Consider the following 23,620-nt stretch of genomic DNA (forward strand, 5'->3'; position numbering starts at 1 on the left):
CTGCACTGGCTTCCTGTAGCTGCTCTAATCAGGTTCAATGCGCCAACTCTCTCTTACAGAGTGGTCAACTCAACAGCACTAGCCTACTTTAACTCCCTCTTTCAGGTCTACAATGTCTCCCGCTCTCTGTGCGTTACCAAGCAATGGCATGGTCCCATCACCACACAAAAGAGCCCAAGCAAAAATATTTCAACTTAGGACCTACAATAGTGGAATGAGCTACCAAACTCTGCTATTTCACAACTTCCGATGCACCTAAATCATTAACAACAAAAAAATACTATTTGTTCTTTCTTTCTTTTGCATCTCATGAAATTAAAACACCTCTTTTAATAGCAGTTTGCTTTGATGTTTTAGCCTTGATATAGTCACTTAGGATAAAAGAATCTGCTGAATGACTCAATAAAAATGTAAGTGTTACAGGAAACAGGTCTACATTATGATGCTACAGATCGCTGTGCTTCTCGTGAGTGCAAGCTGGGTGCCATTTATAGACAATATATTCAAATAACATGCTTAATGATGGGCGGTCAAGGTAAAAGTTCCCAGTTATTGTGTCGGAGGGTGATACACAAGGTTTACATCAGTAGCTACTATGTTTAAATTCCAATGTTGGTAAAAGTATTAACACATGAAAAATGCCCCACTACAGTAAATTCTGATCAAATAAAACAAGTGATTCATTTGCGAATAATCAAAAACAATTTTTTATTTAATCTTCAAAAGCATCTCAAATAAAAAACTAATGCCAATGTCAAACTACAACAGTACAATTCCCAGGAGCACTACTTGCACAGAATCGCTGGTACATGATCCAGCCAAAAAAAAAATCATGTATTGTAGGAGGTATGGCAGTAAATGTTGGATAGTAACTTGCACTGATATATATGTTTTGTAGTATTGATTTGGGTGTGTGCAGTCATCATTTACATTTAAAAGTATTGTAAATACAGTTCAACTAGATTTAAGCGTACCATAATCGAACTTAAATTATATAAATTGTAACAACTAAGCTAAATGGCTATTAACTTTAGAAAACCACTGGCCACAATGGCTAGTGAGCAAAAACATTAGTGTCAAGCCCGCTTCTCTGTCATTTTGGTTGCCATATTGCTATCATATTGGCACAACTAGCTTTACTTTAATTATACTCCACAGATTTTACTTATATTTTAGTAATTTTTATGTATTTTTTTTGAGCAATTTTATAAAATTTTTCAAATTGCGTTTATATCCAAATGTCAAGACAACTTACAATTTGATAAAAAATTACCATATTTGCCATTATCTACACCCTCTGGAAGAGTTTGTTTTATTAACACAACATTAGTAAATTGACATCCAAAAAATATATTAAAATACAAAAAAATATGAAGATAGCTGATTGTGTTCAACGTGTACAATATAAACTCCACGTTGTGGGTAACAACTATGCAACTGATACTAGTATTGACTTTTGTTCATCAAATGTTTCTTGGTGTTCTTCTCTGACTTTAACAAGATGATAAAACACTTTGGAGCAAATATACACAATATTAGTCCAAAACTAGAGGCCAGAATGGCAAATATCTCCACAGCCACAGTAAATTTCCCAGGAGAGCTGACATAAGCTGGAATAAATGTGATCCAGACTGCACAGAATATCAACATGCTGAAGGTGATAAACTTGGCTTCATTAAAATTATCAGGCAGTTTTCGAGCTAGAACAGCTAACACAAAGCAAAACACAGCCAGTAGACCTATGTACCCAAGCACAGCCCAGAATCCAATAAGTGAACCTAATGCACACTCCAGGATGATTCTATCTTTGTATGTGGTGAGGTTTTTCATTGGAAAAGGAGGACTAACAACCAACCAAACTGTACATATTAGAACTTGGATGAGAGTGAAAGATACTACAGTCATTCTTTGCTGTAAAGGACCAAACCATTTCATGATGTTACTACCTGGAAGTGTAGCTTTGAAGGCCATTAACACAACTATAGTTTTCCCAAGGACACAAGAAATGCAGAGGACAAAGGTGATCCCAAATGCTGTGTGGCGCAGCATGCAGGACCACTCAGAGGGTGCTCCAATGAAAGTTAATGAACATAAGAAACACAGAGTCAAGGAGAAGAGCAGCAGGAAGCTCAGCTCAGAGTTGTTGGCCTTAACAATCGGGGAGGTTCTGTGACGCAAGAAAACAGTTCCTGTTATAATGGCCAAACAGGCTCCACCAACTGAGAATGCAGACAAGATGATTCCTAGAACATCATCAAAGGAAAGAAACTCTACAGGTTTTGGAAAACAAGCATCTCTCTTTGCACTTGGCCAGAACTCCTTAGGGCATGGGAAACAGTCAGTGGAATCTGAAAAAAATCACAAAGAACTTTCAGCTGTTGTATTTGGTGGGCGAGTTTTAGATAGAAAAACATATTTTACCTGTATCATTGCTGATCTCTCCTTCAGGACATGGTATACAGTCATAACAGCAGATGGGTTTTCCTTTCTGCAGCACTTTATGAGTTCCTGGAGGACAGCTGTCACTGCACACTGACACTGGTACCTAACATAAACAGAATATATAGACAAACTCACACTGATAGGCCCTTTCACTACAATCCTATTATTATAAAAGTTTATTACTTCTCACTTGTGTTCTCCCCTCCATCCAGCTGATGTCCTTGTTAATATGGAACTCCTGACCCACTGGTAGTGATGCATCATAGTATCCTACTGTTACTATCTCCAGGCTGCCACTCTCACTTTTCTGCCAGTTAACCAGCTCATATGCAGCCACAGGATCCCCATTAGCATCAAATGACACAGGATAACCATTTCGGGAAAAATATATATATATATATATATATATATAATTATATATATAAATTAAAATGAAACAGTGATGGGTGACAGAGAATCCATAATGTTAAATATTTTCTAATGCCAATGTATTTTTTTAAAGCTGACCTGTTTGGACTCTATCCTGGAGAGTTTGTCACACTGAGTTGTAGAATTTGTCTCCTGACACACAGCATTATGAATGGCATGAGCTACAGCATAAACAGCTTTGTACACCATGTTGGTGATTCGGAGCTGAGATGTGTCAGTGTACGGACTCTGGAGCTTTTGTATGTCTTCACTTCCATTACATAATCTCTTGTCTGTGGCACCACCTGAAATTCAAGGATAAAAACAGATGCAATATTACAACTAAGAGAGACATGAGTACCCCTTTATTAGAAGATGTGTTTAAACCCCAAAAATAGACCTTTCAGAAATTCAAGTACTTTGTTTTCTAATTTATTTGACATTTACTTTTTAAAGTATTTTTAGATAACTGTGTATGACAGGCTCAGCAGAAAAACATAAAATATCAAATTTTTTAACACCAACCTTATATATCCTCTACAAGACAGCATTATTATTATACCCAGTGAGAAACAGCTGTTGAATTATTATATGAGGAAGCAAGATAACAGATCCACAAAAACCAAAATCAGAACCAAATGGTAACTATTTGTGGTTTGTCAGTTACCAAAAACCAGGCTGCAGTTGAATGCATCCTCCCAGAACTCAGTAAGTATTGGGGAAGATGCCACTTTAGTGGGAGGGAGATCCAGCAGGAAGTCTCTCAGACCTGGGATCACAGATCGTGGAATACCAAATCCAATGGCTCCAGCAAAAAAGGTGAACTTTAGCATGTCTGTGTGAGTCACCCAGGCCTCACTGCCTATCCACTGGCGAGGTGGGGAAGGCTCAAGAGACAGCTCCTCCAGCAGTGTTTTCATGTCTCCAAATGATACAAATGCCACAACAACCACTGCTGTTGACCTGGAAAAACATTATACACTAATATTCATTCACACAGACAATATAAACTATGTTGGAGATCTATAAAATCTATAAATCTATAAAATGGACAAACACAAAAACACTTTTTGAGGTTTTTTGAATACAATACTTAATGTAATAGCAATAAACATAATAGGAAATTTGCAATTTTGCTACTAAGATAAAACCATTTTCACTTTCACTAAATATATTTGTGGTGTTTTTTCCATAAAGTCAGTGTCAAGACAAGAAATAGAAATACAGGTATTTAATAACCTGCGGATCACATCAGCCACCCTCTGGATCCTGCTACGTGGGTGATAACGATAGAATGACACAGAGTATTCAACACAGATTCCCTCTTTGTGCGCTGTGGCCAGAAAAGATGCCATGCCATTATTTCCATAATCTGAATCTGAACGGACAGCACCTATCCAAGTCCAGCCAAACTGTTTCACAAGCTTTGCCAGTGCGTCAGCCTGGAACTGGTCACTGGGGATGGTTCTGAAGAAACTGGGGTACTCATGCTTATTGGACAAGCAGGCACAAGTGGCGAAGTGACTAACCTGAGGAAAAAAACACATTGTAATTTTTGTAAACAGCAGAATTCAGATACTTTGCAAAAAAAGTGTAACAAAAAAATTAAAATAGTTACTTGTGGAATATCAAAGGACCCACTGACACGCAACATGGCAATGGTTTGACCAGTTGAAGACGCACCAATAACAGCCATCACCATACCAGATTGTGAGCAATTGTCACTGGTGTAAAAATAAGGGTCCAGGCCATTAGTAAGCTGAAATGCCACTTTCACTGCCATGGGAACTGAGGCACATGAGTCATGGATCTGATAACCGAGTCTGATGCCTGGAAGCAGCTTTGTACTGTTGTTAATTTCATCAATTGCAAAGATCATTGCACTTGAGAATCCCAGTTCCTCTGAGTCCATTCTGCACACAGACAATCATGTCATTGTTAAAATGTGAATATAACATTTACATGATTGGTCACACTTTTAACAAAAAAGTAAAGGAGCAATGAAATTCATTGTAATGGACAATGAACTGCTTCACATTCCTAATCAAAAATACACCAACGGCCACAGCAATAAACACCATTTGGTGGTGTGAATGGTGCAATGGACAGGGGTCAGCATTGGAAGTTTTTTGAGTGTGAGAAAGCAAAAGTCCATTGCGGCTTGCAGTGCAACATTATAATAATCAGTTGGCTGTGGCTATTTGGTGTATCATACTGTGGCCTGAAAAACACAATTCAACAAAAGTGTTAATGTTTCACATAACTCTGCTGTTATCAATGTAATACGGACAATTTATAATTTTTCCTTAAATGTTAAAAATAGAAATTCAAAGCTTTTAATATTGCACAAACACTTTGCATCAAGATTATATTCACATCATACAAAATAAATGGTTTTATCCTCAGTTAATTCATACATCTTGTTCTTACTGACCTCCCTGTGCATTGTAGTGGCTCAGGCATAGTGGTGTAGTTATGTATCACATTCTGCATATTGTAATGTATGGCGAAAACCCCACCAATTGTATAGTCACCATCCATTGAGAATGCAGGTAGACGTGTGGTATCCTGTAGCGTACATTTCACAGAAGAAGCTTCATGAGTGACCTCACCAGCAGCCCTAGCATGTGTGTAGGCTGTCCTTTGTTTCAAACCATCCACAACATATTTCAAAGCAAGAGCTGAGTTCATCTCTAACAACCACAGAGCTAATCCCAGACCAATACAGACAGCTGAGATCTCCATCCCTCAAGTCTATCAGTGTGTGCATGGGTGTGTCTTCACTGGTTTTTATAACTTTTCAGACACTGTCCTGTGATATAATCACATTGTCTTGAAATCATTTTCATCATCATTTCTTAATCTGTGATGTCAGCACATTGTTTAGATGTGAGAAAATCAGACCAGGTTTTTGTCAATATAGTGCATCAAAATACACTTGTGATTTATAGAAATTTGAAACGGCTCTGAACTGTATATTTGTGAGCTAACACTATGTGTAAAGTCCAGTAGAATTTAAAGTACTTAAAACTAATCACTGCCTCAATTACAAATACATATTCCCAATAGTGTTGATGGAGTAAGAATTTATACTCTTTTTGGCAAGGATATGAAAAAAATTACTAGTAGTCAAGGTTTTTTTTAATCCAAACTAATTAATGACATATACTCGGTTGGAAGTGAATAATAAGAACTTCTTCAAACAATTGTTTAATCATATATGCTCACCTTCACATGACTAAGCGGTATCAGTAATTAAGAGTGACTTTTTTAATATACACGTAGCCAGAAAGTGGACTTAGTATTACTTAATGCATCTCTACATGAATTTAGCAGATTTTAGCTAAACTGCTTTAGCAACCCACTGTGTATAGAGATAAATGTAGTGCTGCATTCATTTAAACATATAGTGTATCTGCATAAAATCTTTAGATTTTGCCCCTCTAAAATTAAAATAACATACTCTAAACAAATTGGTTGCCAATTCCTAAAAACTAAGGCCCACACTAATGAGCTTAGTGTCATTGAAAAGGGAACATTTACTAGTTTTAGAATAAAAAGACAGAATCTTAATATGTGATACTGAAGCAAACTTACAGAGGCATAAATTTGTTATAAATGTTGGGTTTATCCTCCCCCAATTTTTTGCGTATTTTAGACTGAAAATAGTCAAATGGAGGTGTGCCAGGTGAACCAAACAACAAAATGTACTTGTGGACCAGAAATCTTCCAAATTATGTAAAACAACAACAGAAAATGAGCTTTCCTTCCATTGGACTTTTAAAATTGCCCCAGTTAACTAAATGGCTTCATTGATGTATAGAACTGCAAAAGACCATATGTTTTAATACAAAACTAGAAAAAAATAATCCTTTTAGTTTATCAGATAGCTTATCTATCTTTTCCTGTGTGCTAAACTCAATGCATGCACACTTCAGTTGTTTATGCCCCTTATTGTCAGAGAAATAGGCACATTTTACTGAGAATAAGGGGCCACTGCCATTTACAGAGTCCAACGAACTATACATAGCTGAAACCATTATTTCATTGGCTATGGAACATTGTTACATCATTAAATGAAACGCACATTATTGGTTCCCGAGAATTGTCACTTCCAACGTAAAGAAGACAGGAATTCTAGTCTTGTCAGCTACCCGTCAATAAAACATATCAACATAGGGATTCAGTGATTGTCCGCACGAAGTCTGCCAGAAAACAAGGGGTCATTATCTGAGCTTTACTGACCACATTTCTTCTGTTTCTAGGGCATGCAGATGTCACCCTACCTTGAGGATATGCAACTTAACTCATTGTGCAGGCACTGGTCATATATGGTTTTGATTTCTGCAAACCCCTGGTATTAGGGCTACCAGCATGTACAATCACATCCTTCCAAATATTTCAAAATGCAGCAGCATTTTTAGACTCAGCCAAAAAGAACACATCCCACCACTCTTCAAAACTCTGCACTGGCTTCCTGTAGCTGCTCTAATCAGGTTCAATGCGCTGAGTCTCTCCTACAGAGTGGTCAACTCAACAGCACTAGCCTACTTTAACTCCCTCATTCAGGTCTACAATGTCTCCTGCTCTCTGTGCGTTACCAAGCAACGGCATGGTCCCATCACCACACAAAAGAGCCCAAGCTACCAAAAGAGCTACCAAACTCTGCTATTCCACAACTTCCAATGCAACTAAATCATTAACAACAACAAAATACTATTTGTTCTATCTTGCTCTTGCATCTCATAAAATGAAAATATCTCTTTTAATAGCAGTTAACTTTGATGTTTTAGCCTTGATATAGTCACTTAGGATAAAAGAATCTGCTGAATGACTCAATAAAAATGTAAGTGTTACAGGAAACAGGTCTACATTATGATGCTACAGATCGCTGTGCTTCTCCTGAGTGCAAGCTGGGTGCCATTTATAGACAATATATTTAAATAACATGCTTAATGATGGGCGGCCAAGGTAAAAGTTCCCAGTTATTGCGGCAGAGGGTAATACACAAGGCCTACATCAGTAGCTACTATGTTTAAATTCCAATGTTGGTAAAAGTATTGACACATGAAAAATGCCCCACTACAATAAATTCTGATCAAATAAAACAAGTGATTCATTTGCGAATAATCAAAAACAATTTTTTATTTAATCTAAAAAAGCAGCTCAAATAAAAAACTAATGCCAATGTCACACTACAACAGTACAATTCCCAGGAGCACTACTTGCACAGAATCGCTGGTACATGATCCAGCCAAAAAAAATCATGTATTGTAGGAGGTATGGCAGTAAATGTTGGATAGTAACTTGCACTGATATATATGTTTTGTAGTCTTGATTTGGGTGTGTGCAGTCATCATTTAAATTTAAAAGTGTTGTAAATACAGTTCAACTAGATTTAAGCGTACCATAATCGAACTTAAATTATATAAATTGTAACAACTAAGCTAAATGGCTATTAACTTTAGAAAACCACTGGCCACAATGGCTACTGAGCAAAAACATTAGTGTCAGGCCCGCTTCTCTGTCATTTTGGTTGCCATATTGCTATCATATTGGCACAACTAGCTTTACTTTAATTATACTCCACAGATTTTACTTATATTTTCCTGATTTCCATGTATTTATTTTTGAGCAATTTTATTAAATTTTTCAAATTGCATTTATATCCAAAAGTCAAGACAACTTACAATTTCATAAACAATTGCCATATTTGCCATTATCTAAACCCTCTGGAAGAGTTTGTTTTCTTAACATTAGCAAAATGACATCCAAAATATATAGTAAAAATACTAATAAATATAAAGATAACTGATTGTGGTCAATGTGTACAACTATGCAACTGATACTAGTATTGACTTTTGTTCATTAAATGTTTCTTGGTGTTCTTCTCTGGCTTGAATAAGATGATAAAACACTTTGGAGCAAATATACACAGTATTAGTCCAAAACTAGAGGCCAGAATGGCAAATATCTCCACAGCCACAGTAAATTTCCCAGGAGAGCTGACATAAGCTGGGATAAAGGTGATCCAGACTGCACAGAATATCAACATGCTGAAGGTGATAAACTTGGCTTCATTAAAATTATCAGGCAGTTTTCGGGCTAGAACAGCTAACACAAAGCAAAACACAGCCAGTAGACCTATGTACCCAAGCACAGCCCAGAATCCAATAAGTGAACCTAATGCACACTCCAGGATGATTCTATCTTTGTATGTGGTGAGGTTTTTCATTGGAAAAGGAGGACTAACAACCAACCAAACTGTACATATTAGAAGTTGGATGAATGTAAAAGACACTACAGTCATTCTTTGCTGTAAAGGACCAAACCATTTCATGATGTTACTACCTGGAAGTGTAGCTTTGAAGGCCATTAACACAACTATAGTTTTCCCAAGAACACAAGAGATGCAGAGGACAAAGGTGATCCCAAATGCTGTGTGGCGCAGCATGCAGGACCACTCAGAGGGTGCTCCAATGAAAGTTAATGAACATAAGAAACACAGAGTCAAGGAGAAGAGCAGCAGGAAGCTCAGCTCAGAGTTGTTGGCCTTAACAATCGGGGAGGTTCTGTGACGGAAGAAAACAGCCGTTATTATAACGGCAAGACAGGCACCAGAAACAGAGAATGAAGCCAGGATGATTCCTAGAACATCATCAAAGGAAAGAAACTCTACAGGTTTTGGAAAACAAGCGTCTCTCTTTGCATTTGGCCAGAACTCCTTAGGGCATGAGAAACAGTCAGTGGAATCTGAAAAAAATCACAAAGAACGTTTAGCTTTCGTATTTGGTGGGCGAGTTTTAGATAGAAAAACATATTTTACCTGTAGCATTGCTGATCTCTCCCTCAGGACATGGTATACAGTCATAACAGCAGATGGGTTTTCCTTTCTGCAGCACTTTATGAGTTCCTGGAGGACAGCTGTCACTGCACACTGACACTGGTACCTGCCATATATAGTGTATACAGACAAACTCACACTGAGAGGCCCTTTCACTACTAACCTATTATTATAAAAGTTTATTACTTCTCACTTGTGTTCTGCCCTCCATCCAGCTGATGTCCTTGTTAATATGGAACTCCTGACCCACTGGTAGTGATGCATCATAGTATCCTACTGTTACTATCTCAAGGCTGCCACTTTTACGTTTCTGCCAGTTAACCAGCTCATATGCAGCCACAGGATCCCCATTAGTATCAAATGACACAGGATAACCATTTCGGGAAAAATTGACTTTCTTCAATTGAGCAAGAATCTGTGAGGAGTAATTCAAGTGAAACAGTGATGGGGAGACAGAAAATTAATAATGTTATAAATTTTCTTAAGCCAATGTATTTTTAAAGCTGACCTGTTTAGACTCTATCATGGAGAGTTTGTCACACTGAGTTGTAGAATTTGTCTCCTGACACACAGCATTATGAATGGCATGAGCTATTGCATAAACAGCTTTGTACACCAGGTTAGTGGAACGAAGCTGAGATGTGTCAGTGTATGGACTCTGGAGCTTTTGTATGTCTTCACTTCCATCACATAATCTCTTGTCTCTTGTCTCACCACCTGAAATACATCGATCAAACAGATGTATTATTAGAACTGACAGTGACTGATATTTTTCAAATTTATTTGACATTTAGCTTTCAAAGTACTTTTAGATAACTGTATATCACAGGCTCAGCAGAAAAACGCAAAAATAGCATTTTTTTTAACACCAACCTGATATATCCTCTACAAGACAATAATATTATACCCAGTGTGCCTGTCTACATACTTTGTCCTCATGTTTAAGAGCAACAGATTTCAATAAAATTGAGTTTCATCCTAAAACAGCTGTTGAATTTTTATATGAGGAAGCTCCACTAAGACAAGCAATAAACAAGACAACATATCCACAAGAACCAAATGGTAACTGTTATTGGTTTTACCAACATCCAAGCTGCAGTTGAATGCATCCTCCCAGAACTCAGTAAGTATTGGAGAAGATGCCACTTTAGTGGGAGGGAGATCCAGCAGGAAGTCTCTCAGACCTGGGATCACAGATCGTGGAATACCAAATCCAATGGCTCCAGCACAGAAGGTGAACCTCAGCATATCTGGGTTAGTCACCCAGGCCTCACTGCCTATCCACTGGCGAGGTGGGGAAGGCTCAAGAGACAGCTCCTCCAGCAATAACAATATTTCTCCTATGCCTGCAAATGCCACAACAACCATAGCTGTTGACCTGGAAAAACATTATACAGTAATATTCATAAACATACACAAATACAATATAAAATCAATTATGTCTGAGATATGTATCAAATCTATAAAATAGACAAACATGAAAACACCTTTTGTTAGCGATGAACATGATAGGAAAGTTAAACTTTTGCGACTAAGATAAAAGCATAATTTTTCACTTTCACTAAATATATTTGTGGTGTTCTTTGCATAAAGTCAGTGTCAAGACAAGAAATAGAAATACAGGTATTTAGTAACCTGCGGATCACATCAGCCACCCTCTGGATTCTGCTACGTGGGTGATGACGATTGAAAGATTCAGAGTATTCAACACAGATCCCCTCTTTTTGCGCTGCGGCCAGAAAAGATGCCATGCCATAATTTCCATAATCTGAATCTGCCCGGACAGCACCTATCCAAGTCCAGCCAAACTGTTTCACCAGCTTGGCCAGTGCATTAGCCTGGAACTGGTCACTGGGGATGGTTCTGAAGAAACTGGGGTACTGCTGCTTATTAGACAAACAGGCACACGTGGCAAAGTAACTCACCTAAAAGAAAACAACACATTGTAAATTTTGTAAACAGCATAATTCAGATACTTTGCCAAAAAAGTGTAACAAAAAAATTAGGATAGTTACTTGTGGAATATCAAAGGACCCACTGACACGCAACATGGCAATGGTTTGACCAGTTGAAGACGCACCAATAACAGCCTTCACCATACCAGATTGTGAGCAATTGTCACTGGTGTAAAAATAAGGGTCCAGGCCATTAGTAAGCTGGGTTGCCACTTTCACTGTCATGGGAATTGAGCCGCATGAGTCATGGATCTGATAACCAAGTCTGATGCCTGGAAGCAGCTTTATACTGTTGTTAATCTCCTCTATGGCAAAGATCATTGCACGTGAGAAGCTTAATTCCTCTATGTCCATTCTGCACACAGACAATTACATCAGTGTTGAAATGTGAATATAACATTTACATGATTGGTCACAATTTTAAAAAGTAAAAGAGCAATGAAATTCATTGTAATGGACAAATGAACTGCTTTGCATTCATAAATCAAAAATACACCAAAGGCCACAGCATAAATACCATTTGGTGGTGTGAATGATGCAATAGACAGGGGTCAGCATTGGAAGTTTTTTGAGTGTGAGAAAGCAATAGTCCATTGCTTGCAGTGCAACATTATAAAAATCAGTTGGCTGTGGCTATTTGGTGTATCATACTGTGGCCTGAAAAACACAATTCAACATCTGCGCTATAACTTTAATTAGGGGCAACAAAAGTGCTAATGTTTCACAAAATGCTGCTTTTGTCAATGTGATACAGACAATTTATAATTTATCCCTAAATATTCAAAAATAGAAATTCAAAGCTCTCAATATTGCACAAACACTTTGTAACAAGATTATATTCACATCATACAAAATAAACATTTTAATACTCAGTCAATTCATACATCTTGTTCTTACTGACCTCCCTGTGCACTGTAGAGGCTCAGGCATAGTGGTGTAGTTATGTATCATATTCTGCATATTGTAATGTATGGAGAAAACCCCACCAATTGTATAGTCACCATCCATTGAGAATGCAGGTAGACGTGTGGTATCCTGTAGCGTACATTTCACAGATGAAGCTTCATGAGTGACCTCACCAGCAGCCTTAGCATGTGTGTAGGCTGTCCTTTGTTTCAAACCATCCACAACATATTTCAAAGCAAGAGCTGAGTTCATCTCTAACAACCACAGAGCTAATCCCAGACCAATACAGACAGCTGAGATCGCCATCCCTCAAGTCTATCAGTGTGTTCATGGGTGTGTTTTCACTGGTTTTTATAACTTTTCATACAGCAACTTCCCACCTTACTGTACGTCAGATTACCCTCCAGCCTACCTTTTACATGTCTTTCAAAAGTTAAAGTCTATTCTGTAACCTCCAGTAAATGTCCCTGTTTCGTTTTCCTCATGTAAAGCAACTACTGTTAATACCAGATATATATGTCTGTCCTACCCTATTTAGGCTGGTTTACAATGACATATACTTAAAAAGTACATTTTGATATACTGGTTAATTGAGTATACCCATATACCTAATACATATGCTTTCAGTAACTGCAGTGTAATTAATATAGCACTGTTAGGTAATCAACCCCATAGCCCTGCAGTTATATCAGTGTTTTAAGAATTATTTCTTTTTGGTTTAGGATGCAACTGTGTTGATTTCACAAGTGTTAACTTAAGTGTACTTTTTAGAGCTGGAAATGGTCAGATGCTTTCCTGTGATATAATCACATCATTGTTTCTTAATCTGTGATGTCAGCGGATTGTTTACATGTAAGAAAATCACACCAGGTTTTCTTTTCTTGTTTTATTTATGTTTATCAATGTAGTGCACTATTTTTGTGGGCAAAGCAAACACTGTATGTAAAGTCGATTAGAGTTGAAAGTACTTAAAACTAATCACTACCTCAATTACAAATACATATTCCCAATAGTGTTGATGGAGTAAGAATGTATACTCTTTTTGGCAAGGATATGAAAAAATTAATTAGTAGTCAAGGTTCTTTTTTTCATCTAAACTAATTAATGACATATACTCTGTTGGAAGTGAATAATAACAACTTATTGAAACAGTTGTTTAATCATATATGCTCACCTTCACATGACTAAGCCGTATTAGTAATTTAATTAGAGTCATTTTTTTATATTTCTTTTTAAATATAAAATGATTGCAATTCCTAAATAGTAAGGCCCACACTAATGGCCTGTGTGTCATTGGAAAGGGGACATTATTTAGCTTTAGAATAAAAAGAAAATCTTGTTATGTGATACTGAATCAAACTTACAGAGGCACAAATTTGGTATAAATGTTGGGTTTATCCTCCCCCAAATTGTTTGTGTTTTTATGCTAACAGTCAAATGGAGGTCTGCCTGGGGAACCGAAGTCCATTTGAACTTTTAAAATTACACCAGTTAAGCGAATGGCTTTATTGATGTTTAGAACTGCAAACACCATATGTTTTAATACAACACTAGAAAAAAATGAATCATATTAGCTTATGTATCCATTCCTGACAATTTGAGTTTTTTCCCCTCCCTACGTAAAGTGCGTCCGTAACCATGATTGGTTTATAGGTCCCCTGAAAGGCCAATCCATGTCGCAGAAAATATAGATGTGGGCTTGCTTGAATCCAGAAGGCAATGTTTATTTTTCATATGAAAGAAAATTTCAAATAATTTCAAATTTCATAGTGCTGGTGTGCAGCACTATGGTGTGCAGCACGAGAGTATTCAATAATGTTGTGCCCCTGCAAATATCCTAAAATTTAAGGGACTGCAATACGCAACTTAATAACTCTTGTTACATTTTGAGACACTGTTGTTGTCATGGTTCTTCAATCTTAGATTGCTTTATAATTAATCCTATAATTAATAATTGGAATCGTGAGGTGTTCTGCTTTCTAACAAGGTATAGTTTGTTGAGTTATGTTTGGTATAGATTCTTGCAATTTTGAAATATCTTAGGTGGTTGTGCCTTTGTACCATGGGCAACCCAGCATCAGGATAACCTAAACATTTAATGTGTTGTAGGGGACATATTTCATATTTCATGTCTCTCCAAGACAGAAGTTCTTGTCTTCTCAGCTAAACCTTCAATAAAACATATAAGCATCAACATAGGGCTTCAGTGTCCGCACTAAGTCTACCAGAAAACTAGGGGTCATCATCTGAGCTTTACTGAACACACCTCCTCTGTCTAAGGGCATGTAGAAGAGATGCAAGTGCGAAAAAGTGCAGAAAGGATTTTTATTTTTTTTTAAAGAGATTTAAGTGCATAGGAAGATGCGGAAAAGTTCTGTTTTCAGCAGTTTTTTGAATATTGGGTGAGAATCTGCTGAGCGTGCAGAGTTTGGTAGCTCGTTCCACCATCATGGGATCATCGCGCTAAAAAGTTTTGCTTGGTGTCTTCTGTGCTGTGCTGGGACGACCAGACGTCGTTTGTTGGCAGACCGCAGCGGGCAGGAAGGATTGTAGACTTGAATGAGTGAGCTGAGGTAAGCGGGAGCTGTTGAGTTAACCACCCTGTGAGCAAGAGACAGAGCTTTTAACCTGATGCGAGCAGCTACAGGAAGCCAGTGTAGAGATCTGAAGAGTGGTGTGACATGGGTCTTTTTTGGCTGATTAGAAATGAGGCGAGCTGCTGCGTTTTGGATCATCTGCAAGGGTTTGATTGTGGATACTGGTAACCCCATCAACAAAGCATTGCAATAATCAAGACGAGATATGACCAGCACCTGTACAATGAGTTGGGTTGTATATTCCGTAATGTAGGGTCTGATCTTTCTGAAGTTGTAGAGAGTAAATCTGCACGCCCTAGAGACTGAGGAGATGCGGTCCTTAAAGCTCAGTTAGTCGTCAATGATGACTCCCAGATTTTTGCCGAGTTAGTTCGGACAATCACTGTAGATCCAAGTGTTGATGCTGATGTGCTGTGTCGAGGGTCTGGCTGGGAAGACAAAGACTTCGGTCTTGGAGAGGTTGAGTTGAAGATTTTTCTCACTCATCTAGGCTGAGATGTCTGAGAGACAGGCAGAGATGCGTGATGAAACAGAGTCGTCCGGTGGAAAGGACAGGAAGAGCTGTGTGTCATCAGCGTAGCAGTGATAGGAAAGACCATGTGAATGAATAATGGCACCTAGGGATGAAGTATAGATAGAAAAAGAAGAGGAACAAGAACTGAGCCCTGCGGCACACCGGTAGAGAGGCTATGAGGCTGAAAAAGATGACCCTGCCAGGATACCTTGAAGGTTCGTCCCGATAGGTAAGAACCAAGCCAGTCTAGGGCTGATCCAGAGATGCCTAAGTCAGAGAGTGTGGACAAGAGGATCTGATGGTTCACAGTGTCAAAGGCTGATGATAGATGAAGTAGAATTAAGACAGACGATTGACCTGTGGCTTTTGCAGCTCAAAGATATTCCAAAACAGTCAGGAGTGCCGTTTCTGTGGAGTGACCCCTCTTGAAGCCAGACTGGTTGACATTGAGGAAGTTGTTCTTGGAAAGGAAGTCTGAGAGTTGGTTGAAGACCATCAGGTTCGATGCGCTGACTCTCTCTACTACAGAGTGGTCAACTCAACAGCACCGGCCTACCTTAACTCCCTCATTCAGGTTTACAATCTCTCCACTCTCTGTGTGTTGCCAAGCTATGGCATGGTCCCATAACCACACAAAAGAGCCCAAACAAAGTATTTCAGCTTAGGAGCAAATAATCATAATTTAAATTTTAATTTAATCTCAAAAGGCATCTCAAATAAAAAACTAATTGCAAGTCACACTACAACCCTACAAATCCCAGAAGCACTACTTGCACAGAATAGCCGGCCCAGAATATCAGGCCCACTTCTCTGTCACTTTAGTTTCCATCTTGCTATCATATTGGCACGACTAGCTTTACTTTTATTTTCATGTATTTATTTTTAAGTAATTTTTATAACATTTTTCAAATTGCATTTATAACCAAATGTCAAGACAACTCACAATTGCATTAAGATTTTTACCATATTTGCTGTTTTCCACAACTTTTAGAAACGTTTGTAACATAACACAATAGTAGTAAAATGACACCCAAAAATTTGTAAAAATACAAATAAATATAAACAGCTGATTGTGTTAAACATCTACAATATAAACTCCTGTTGTTCGTAACAATGTTAACTATGGAACTTATACTAGTATTGATTTTTGTTCATTAAATGTTTCTTGGTGTTCTTCTCTGGCTTTAACAAGATGATAAAACACTTTGGAGCAAATATACACAGTATTAGTCCAAAACTAGAGGCCAGAATGGCAAATATCTCCACAGCCACAGTAAATTTCCCAGGAGAGCTGACATAAGCTGGAATAAAGGTGATCCACACTGCACAGAATATCAACATGCTGAAGGTGATAAACTTGGCTTCATTAAAATTATCAGGCAGTTTTCGGGCTAGAACAGCTAAAACAAAGCAAAACACAGCCAGTAGACCTATGTACCCAAGCACAGCCCAGAATCCAACAGCTGAACCTAATGCACACTCCAGGATGATTCTATCTTTGTATGTGGTGAGGTTTTTCATTGGAAAAGGAGGACTAACAACCAACCAAACTGTACATATTAAAACTTGGATGATTGTAAAAGACACTACAGTCAGTCTTTGCTGTGGAGGACCAAACCATTTCATGATGTTACTACCTGGAAGTGTAGCTTTGAAGGCCATTAACACAACTATAGTTTTCCCAAGAACACAAGAGATGCAGAGGACAAAGGTGATCCCAAATGCTGTGTGGCGCAGCATGCAGGACCACTCAGAGGGTGCTCCAATGAAAGTTAATGAACATAAGAAACACAGAGTCAAGGAGAAGAGTAGCAGGAAGCTCAGCTCAGAGTTGTTGGCCCTGACAATTGGGGAGGTTCTGTGACGGAAGAATATAACAGCTGTCAAAGCAGCCACACAGGCACCACAAAGTGAGAATGTAGCCAAGATGATTCCTAGGACCTCAGTGAAGGAAAGAAACTCCACAGGCTTTGGGAAACAAGTGTCTTTCTCTGCATTTGGCCAGAACTCCTTTGGGCATGAGAAACAGTCAGAGGAATCTGAAAAAACAACCACAAAAAACAAAAACAACTTAAAGCAGTATCATATTTAATGTTGTAGATATGCATGAAAAAGAGAATTACCAGTAGCATTGCTGATCTCTCCCTCAGGACATGGTATACAGTCATAACAGCAGATGGGTTTTCCTTTCTGCAGCACTTTATGGGTTCCTGGAGGACAGCTGTCACTGCAAGCTGACATGGGCACCTGCCACAACAGTGTGTACTTGAGTTCTCCAAATGAAAACCCCAAATATTTTTTTACTCATAATGGACCATGTGGCCTAACCCGCACCCAGTTTAAAGGGTATGTCTGAAGGTGCAACCAGGTCTAGATCATGTTGACGTATTGATGTCTGAACATCCCACTTAAAAAGCTGCCCAATCGCTCTTACCTTCACTTCCATCAGCAGAATGTGGGCCACTGGGAAAACTAATTGGAGCTCCTTGGTAAATGAAGATGAGCAGCATGATGATTACCTGACATCTAGAAGGTCCCTGGTTTGACTCTGCCAGGAGGCTAAGCCTGTCAGCTGTTGCCATTCTGTTTTTCTGTTTCATTGCTTTGTGGCTCCCTGGACCTTCTCTAAACTGGGTCTCATCCCTTCTTGCACTACCAGCTAAGCAGCCACCTAGAGTGTCCCCTATCATCTGTCTGAACCAGGTAAAGAAAGCGATAAAGCAGAGAAATCGCCCATGTTTAATCACTAATGCTCAATCACATGCTTATCACATATAGTGGCAGTTTGGACAGCATTTGGGTTCCTGGATTGTATGGGAATTTATCATAGTAGCGCTGATCCACTAGGCTTGCTACTATTTCTTTAAATGGCTGTCAACAGAAGCGCTCAGGTACTGCTGAAATTTTTATTGTCTACACCGTGGGGGCCTCAGCAGCCTCACAACTCCCTTATCCAGATCTGTGCCTGAGCTCCAACCTACCTTAAACTCTAAATGGACGGACCCAGGTTTCTTTTTTGGGGTGGGGGCAAAGGACAGTGGTCGGGAGGCTTGTCTCCCCAAATGAACGAGCTGAAGCTGCTCACGGTGTGGAAAGTACTGTGTCTGTCTGAGGATAGACAACGGAATGTCGAAACAGAATGTTGGTTACATATTTTAATCCAAGACTTTGGATGCTAGGTGCCGCCTTCAGGCTTCAGGCAACAAAAACTCTGCATGATGCAGAGCATGAAGGCATAATTAAGTACACCTGGTTCAGACCGATGAGAGGGCCAATTACAGCTTTAATAATTTTATCTTGAGCTGCAAGGAGAAAAGAAAACCAAAAGAGCAAAAGCCAAGGCATATTTCCATCAGGTATTCTGGTTTCCTCTACAGTCCAGAGACATGCAGATAAGTTAGTTGGTGACTTTAAAATTTCCGATATGTGCGAATGTCAGTATGAATGGTTATCCTTCTATGTGTGTCCCTGAGTCCAATGACAGCTTTACTTCAGCTACCCTAAGACCCTTTACTGTCACAGCACCCACTCCCCCATCCTTTTCTCTCCTCCTTTTCCCCATCTCCCTGCCTGTTTTGTGTATGTGTGTGTGTTTGTTTTGCTCTTCAGCACACCTGGGACTGCAGCGGCGGCCACACCTGCATGCAATTATTCACCTTGATGACAGCTGTTCATATACCGGTTTCCTGCACGTCACAAGTTGCCAGGTCTTCTCAGTATCCACCTCGGTATTTGAGTACTCAAGGCTTATTATAGAAACTATCAGAGAATTCCTTATTCGTTCATTGTGTCTCCCTCCCTACAGAACCTCCGGTCGCCCCCCCAACTACTCGTCTCCATTCCCCAGCCTTCCGTCCTCTTCTCGCGAATCACCGCTCCATCGATCCCTCCTGCATCGGGGTCTCCAAGCTCCTCCGACCGAACTCTCTGGACACCGCTCTCCGCCTGCAATCCCCCCCATAACTTCCCCAATAAACCATTCTTATCTTCCCAATTGCTCGGTACACGCTAAGTGTGACATTAACAGGATAAGCATTTAACATAATGGATGTTAATTATAGGAAGTTAAACACAAATACAAAATACCTTATGTTAAAAAGTTGTATCAATCATAATTATAAATTATTGTTCCTCACTTGTGTCCTGCCCTCCATCCAGGTGAGGTTCTTGTTGATGAGGAACTCTTGGCCCGCTGGCAATGATGCATCGTAATACCCTACTGTCACCATGTCAAGGCTGCCACTCTTACTTTCCTGCCAATTTACTAGCTCATATATGGCCGCGGGATCCCCGTTACTATCAAATGACACATGATAACCATTTCGGGAAAAATTTACTTTTTTCAGCTGACTTAGAATCTGTGAGGATGGAATAAAAAATGACATTGAGGGAGGGTCAAAGACATGATTCATAACACTTAAATAATATAAAGACACTGTGTGTTTATTTGTTTTAACTACCTGTTTGGACTCTATCCTGGAGAGCTTGTCACAGTGAGTTGTAGAATTTGTCTCCTGACAAATAACATTATGAATGGCATGAGCTACTGCGTAAACAGCCTTGTACACCATGTTAGTTATGCGCAGCTGAGACGTGTCAGTGTACGGGCTCTGGAGGTTTTGGATGTCTTCAGTTCCCTCACAAAAACCTTTGTCTGTGGCAGCACCTAAAAATATGTAGGCATTCAGTCTGATATTTGTTTTAGGTTAGTTATGATTTGTTAATTACAGTATAGTCAGTGAGTTAATATTTTTTCTTATAAAATCTTTTAAAACCTTTTTTTTCCAGACATTACATACTTTACATACTTTTTTCCCAGTTTGATTTTCTCAATGCAGGTTACAACATACAAGTACTAGAAAAAATAGCAAAAGCTCAGAAAATGAAAAAATTAACTGGAATAACAAATTGGAAATTGATCATGCCCCTGCAATAACACTTACTGGATACAATTTTTGCTTTAATTAGAGCCTTGAGTTTGTTTGGATACTTTGATATAGGCAACAAAATGTAAATGTTTGAAAAGCGTTTGATCTGGGGTTTTTTCTAAATGCACTAAACTATAATCTATTATTCTAATGTATAAATAAGCACAGGTTTCTCACTTTTTTTCAGCCTGCAGTCGAATGCATCCTCCCAGAACTCAGTAAGTATGTGGGATACTGCCACTTCAGTGTGAGTTAGATTCAGCAGGAAGTCTCTCAGACCTGGGATCACAGATCGTGGAATACCAAATCCAATGGCTCCAGCACAGAAGGTGAACTTCAGCATGTCTGGGTCAGTTACCCAGGCCTCACTCCCTATCCACTGGCGAAGTGGGGTAGGCTCCCGAGACAGCTCATCCATCAGTATTCTCATGTCTCCAGAAGCAGCAAATGCCACAACAACCATAGCTGTTGACCTGAAGAGAGATTGTAATCTGATATTTTATTCCACTATAAACACAAATTGGTTTGAAATATATATCAACATTATGACATAAACTTTTGACCATAGACTTGGTAAACAAAATATTTCTTTTGAACTCACAACTAATGACCCTTTTCATATTATTCTATTATTCCTAAGTACTGTGTTAATGTGTTTTTGTGTGCAGAAGGCTAAGGCTCAGCACAGGGAATACAAGCAATGAGTTATTCAGAAACCTGCGAATCACATCAGCCACTCTCTTTATCCTGCTACGTGGGTGAGTACGATAAAACGACTCAGAGTATTCAACACAGATTCCCTCTTTGTGCGCTGCTTTCAGGAAAGATGCCATGCCATTATTTCCATAGTCTGAATCTGACCGGATAGCACCTATCCAAGTCCAGCCAAACTGTTTCACCAGCTTGGCCAGTGCTTCCGCTTGGAACTGGTCACTGGGGATGGTTCTGAAGAAACTGGGGTACTGCTGTTTATTGGACAAGCAGGCACAAGTGGCAAAGTGACTCACCTAAAAGAAAAACAACACAATACTTTAATAACTGTCAAAATAGTACATGCACATATTTAAAACATAGTTAGCCAGAAACCTTAGATATTTACTTGAGGGATGTTAAAGGGCCCAATGACACGTGACATGCTGATAGACGGCGTAGATCCAGACTCACCAACAATAGCCATCACCATACCAGATCGTGAGCAGTTGTCACGGTTGTAAAACAGTGGGTCTAGGCCATTTGTCAGCTGGAATGCCACTTTTACTGCCATAGGACCTGAGGCGCATGAGTCGTGAATCTGATAACCGAGTCTGATGCCTGGAAGCAGCTTTGTACTGTTGTTAATCTCCTCTATGGCGAAGATCATTGCACGTGAGAAGCGAAGTTCACGGGGGTCAAGTCTGCACATGGACAATTATGCCACTGTTAATGTACATTTGATATGGAAAATTTATAATTGCCATAGAGGGACCACACAGAAAAGTAGAATTGCAATGTTGTGATAGTTTCAAGTGAACACAATATATATATATATATATATATATATATATATATATATATATATATATATATATATTTAATGATTTAAATAGAAGACATCCATCTCAATTATTCAGTATCTACAGACACATCTGCAGCCTATGCTACCAGCATTTCTCGTGTATGCAATTATAAATTAGAGCATGGTTTGAAAATAAATGTTCAAGCAGATCACTGTGTACTGTTAATTCAGCACACATGAAACAGTAAAAAAATTATATTGTAACCTTTTATAAAGTAAGAATTTCTCAGAGTGGATCACTTTTTAAGTATGTGTAATACCCGAGTGTGTCCATTTCATCATTTTAAAATACAGTAAAGTAGTTTTATCAGATATTCAGATATTGTTGCTGCTGCAAATAATATTTTTAAAATGCACATCATTCTAAATGCATAAAGCAACTCACCAATATTTTCAGGTGAGAATCACAAAAATGTTTAATTTTCATATACTTACAGTTTAAGAGGCCACAAAACATAACACAAATGAATGCACCTGTTTCCCAACACAATCTACCACTTCATATTTTCACTAACCTCCCTGTGCACCTCAGTGGCTCAGGAATGGTGGTGTAGTTATGCTTCACTGTATCCATATAGTTGTGTATGGAGAAAATCCCCCCCACAATGTAGTCACCATCCATTGTAAACACAGGTAAACGGGGGGTACCCTGCAGTCTACATCTCTCTGATGATTCTTCAGGTGTGACCCCAGACCCAGCCGTAGCTTGTGTCCAGCCAGACCATTTTTTTAGACCATTCTCTGAACTATTCAAACCAAGAACTGACTTAATCTCAAACAAACACACAGCTAGTGTCAGACCAGTAAAGAGAGCTGAGATTTCCATCCCTCAAGTGTATGTGTTCATAGATGCATATTTGCTGCTTAATATAACTTTTCAGACAGTAACTCTCCTCCTTCTAATGCCTGTCAGCTTATAGTATAGATCCAAGAGGGGGTGTGCTTACCCAGTGGTCTTTGTTTAGCTCCAAGTATTTCGTGGTATGAGCTGCATAGTGTACAATATAATCTCCCCCTAGGTGTCCCTGTTTCTTTTCTTCTCCTTAGTTTTGTGAGGACAAGATGTCCCCCTAATGTGGTCAAATTTGAAAAATGAATATACCTCATCCTGAAATAAGAAAATATGTTTTAAGAAAATAGTATTTTGCTATGACAGCAGGTTAAACAGGTGTGATAGAGCACCAGCCTTTGAATATATCCCTGTTTCCAGGCAAACAGCGATAACCACTCTGGCCAAACAAATCATTTTACTCATCAAAACTTTGGATTATCTATATAATCACGGTTCTCTAAGTAGCACAAGTGAGTTTCTCACATTGGGAAAGCCTTATGCATGAAATCCTCAGATGGCCCTCTTGCACTCTGCCAACCAGGACTGGTTGAGACTAAGCATGTCAGTGTCAAAGTGGGGAAAGACTTCACCTCCATGAGGGGGTCAGTTGTCTGAAAACAAAAAGGGGGTAAAGGGGTT

General features: G+C 38.8%; 3 protein-coding genes across 3 annotated transcripts; all 3 read right to left on the minus strand.

Annotated features, from left to right (window-relative positions):
• Positions 1–1,443: 1,443 nt before the first annotated feature.
• LOC137129177 (extracellular calcium-sensing receptor-like) lies at positions 1,444–5,406 on the minus strand. The gene is made up of 8 exons (XM_067508107.1): positions 5,285–5,406; positions 4,469–4,763; positions 4,090–4,379; positions 3,518–3,813; positions 2,931–3,155; positions 2,633–2,829; positions 2,422–2,545; positions 1,444–2,348 (listed from the first exon to the last, which is right to left on the minus strand). The coding sequence occupies exons 1-8, from the start codon at positions 5,389–5,391 to the stop codon at positions 1,444–1,446; spliced, it is 2,439 nt and encodes an 812-aa protein (XP_067364208.1). The 5' UTR covers positions 5,392–5,406.
• A 3,292-nt stretch (positions 5,407–8,698) lies between these two features.
• On the minus strand, positions 8,699–12,657 carry LOC137129178 (extracellular calcium-sensing receptor-like). Its single transcript, XM_067508108.1, has 8 exons — positions 12,551–12,657; positions 11,710–12,004; positions 11,330–11,619; positions 10,777–11,072; positions 10,203–10,411; positions 9,888–10,109; positions 9,677–9,800; positions 8,699–9,603 (listed from the first exon to the last, which is right to left on the minus strand). Exons 1-8 carry the CDS (start codon positions 12,655–12,657, stop codon positions 8,699–8,701), a joined length of 2,448 nt encoding a protein of 815 aa, XP_067364209.1.
• A 4,143-nt stretch (positions 12,658–16,800) lies between these two features.
• Positions 16,801–22,807, minus strand: LOC137129179 (extracellular calcium-sensing receptor-like). Its single transcript, XM_067508109.1, has 8 exons — positions 22,665–22,807; positions 21,694–21,988; positions 21,312–21,601; positions 20,772–21,067; positions 20,127–20,332; positions 19,803–20,024; positions 17,790–17,913; positions 16,801–17,705 (listed from the first exon to the last, which is right to left on the minus strand). Exons 1-8 carry the CDS (start codon positions 22,769–22,771, stop codon positions 16,801–16,803), a joined length of 2,445 nt encoding a protein of 814 aa, XP_067364210.1. The 5' UTR covers positions 22,772–22,807.
• Positions 22,808–23,620: the final 813 nt, after the last annotated feature.

The sequence above is a fragment of the Channa argus genome, chromosome 6 (genome assembly GCF_033026475.1).
Source record: "Channa argus isolate prfri chromosome 6, Channa argus male v1.0, whole genome shotgun sequence".
Taxonomy (NCBI): Eukaryota; Metazoa; Chordata; class Actinopteri; order Anabantiformes; family Channidae; genus Channa; species Channa argus.

Excerpts from the sequence above, each read along its gene's own strand:
- LOC137129177 (XM_067508107.1), bottom strand. The coding sequence starts at position 5,391 with ATGGATGGTGACTATACAATTGGTGGGGTTTTCGCCATACATTACAAT. Across the intron at positions 4,380-4,468 it reads GGTCCTTTGATATTCCACAA|GTTAGTCACTTCGCCACTTG; the intron begins GTAACTATTTTA and ends TTTTTTCCTCAG. Across the intron at positions 2,546-2,632 it reads GGATGGAGGGGAGAACACAA|GTACCAGTGTCAGTGTGCAG; the intron begins GTGAGAAGTAAT and ends TGTTTATGTTAG.
- LOC137129178 (XM_067508108.1), bottom strand. The coding sequence starts at position 12,657 with ATGGATGGTGACTATACAATTGGTGGGGTTTTCTCCATACATTACAAT. Across the intron at positions 12,005-12,550 it reads CCTCTACAGTGCACAGGGAG|AATGGACATAGAGGAATTAA; the intron begins GTCAGTAAGAAC and ends GTCTGTGTGCAG. Across the intron at positions 10,110-10,202 it reads CCATGATAGAGTCTAAACAG|ATTCTTGCTCAATTGAAGAA; the intron begins GTCAGCTTTAAA and ends TACTCCTCACAG.
- LOC137129179 (XM_067508109.1), bottom strand. The coding sequence starts at position 22,771 with ATGGATGGTGACTACATTGTGGGGGGGATTTTCTCCATACACAACTAT. Across the intron at positions 20,025-20,126 it reads CCAGGATAGAGTCCAAACAG|ATTCTAAGTCAGCTGAAAAA; the intron begins GTAGTTAAAACA and ends CCATCCTCACAG. Across the intron at positions 17,706-17,789 it reads AGAGATCAGCAATGCTACTG|ATTCCTCTGACTGTTTCTCA; the intron begins GTAATTCTCTTT and ends TTGTTTTTTCAG.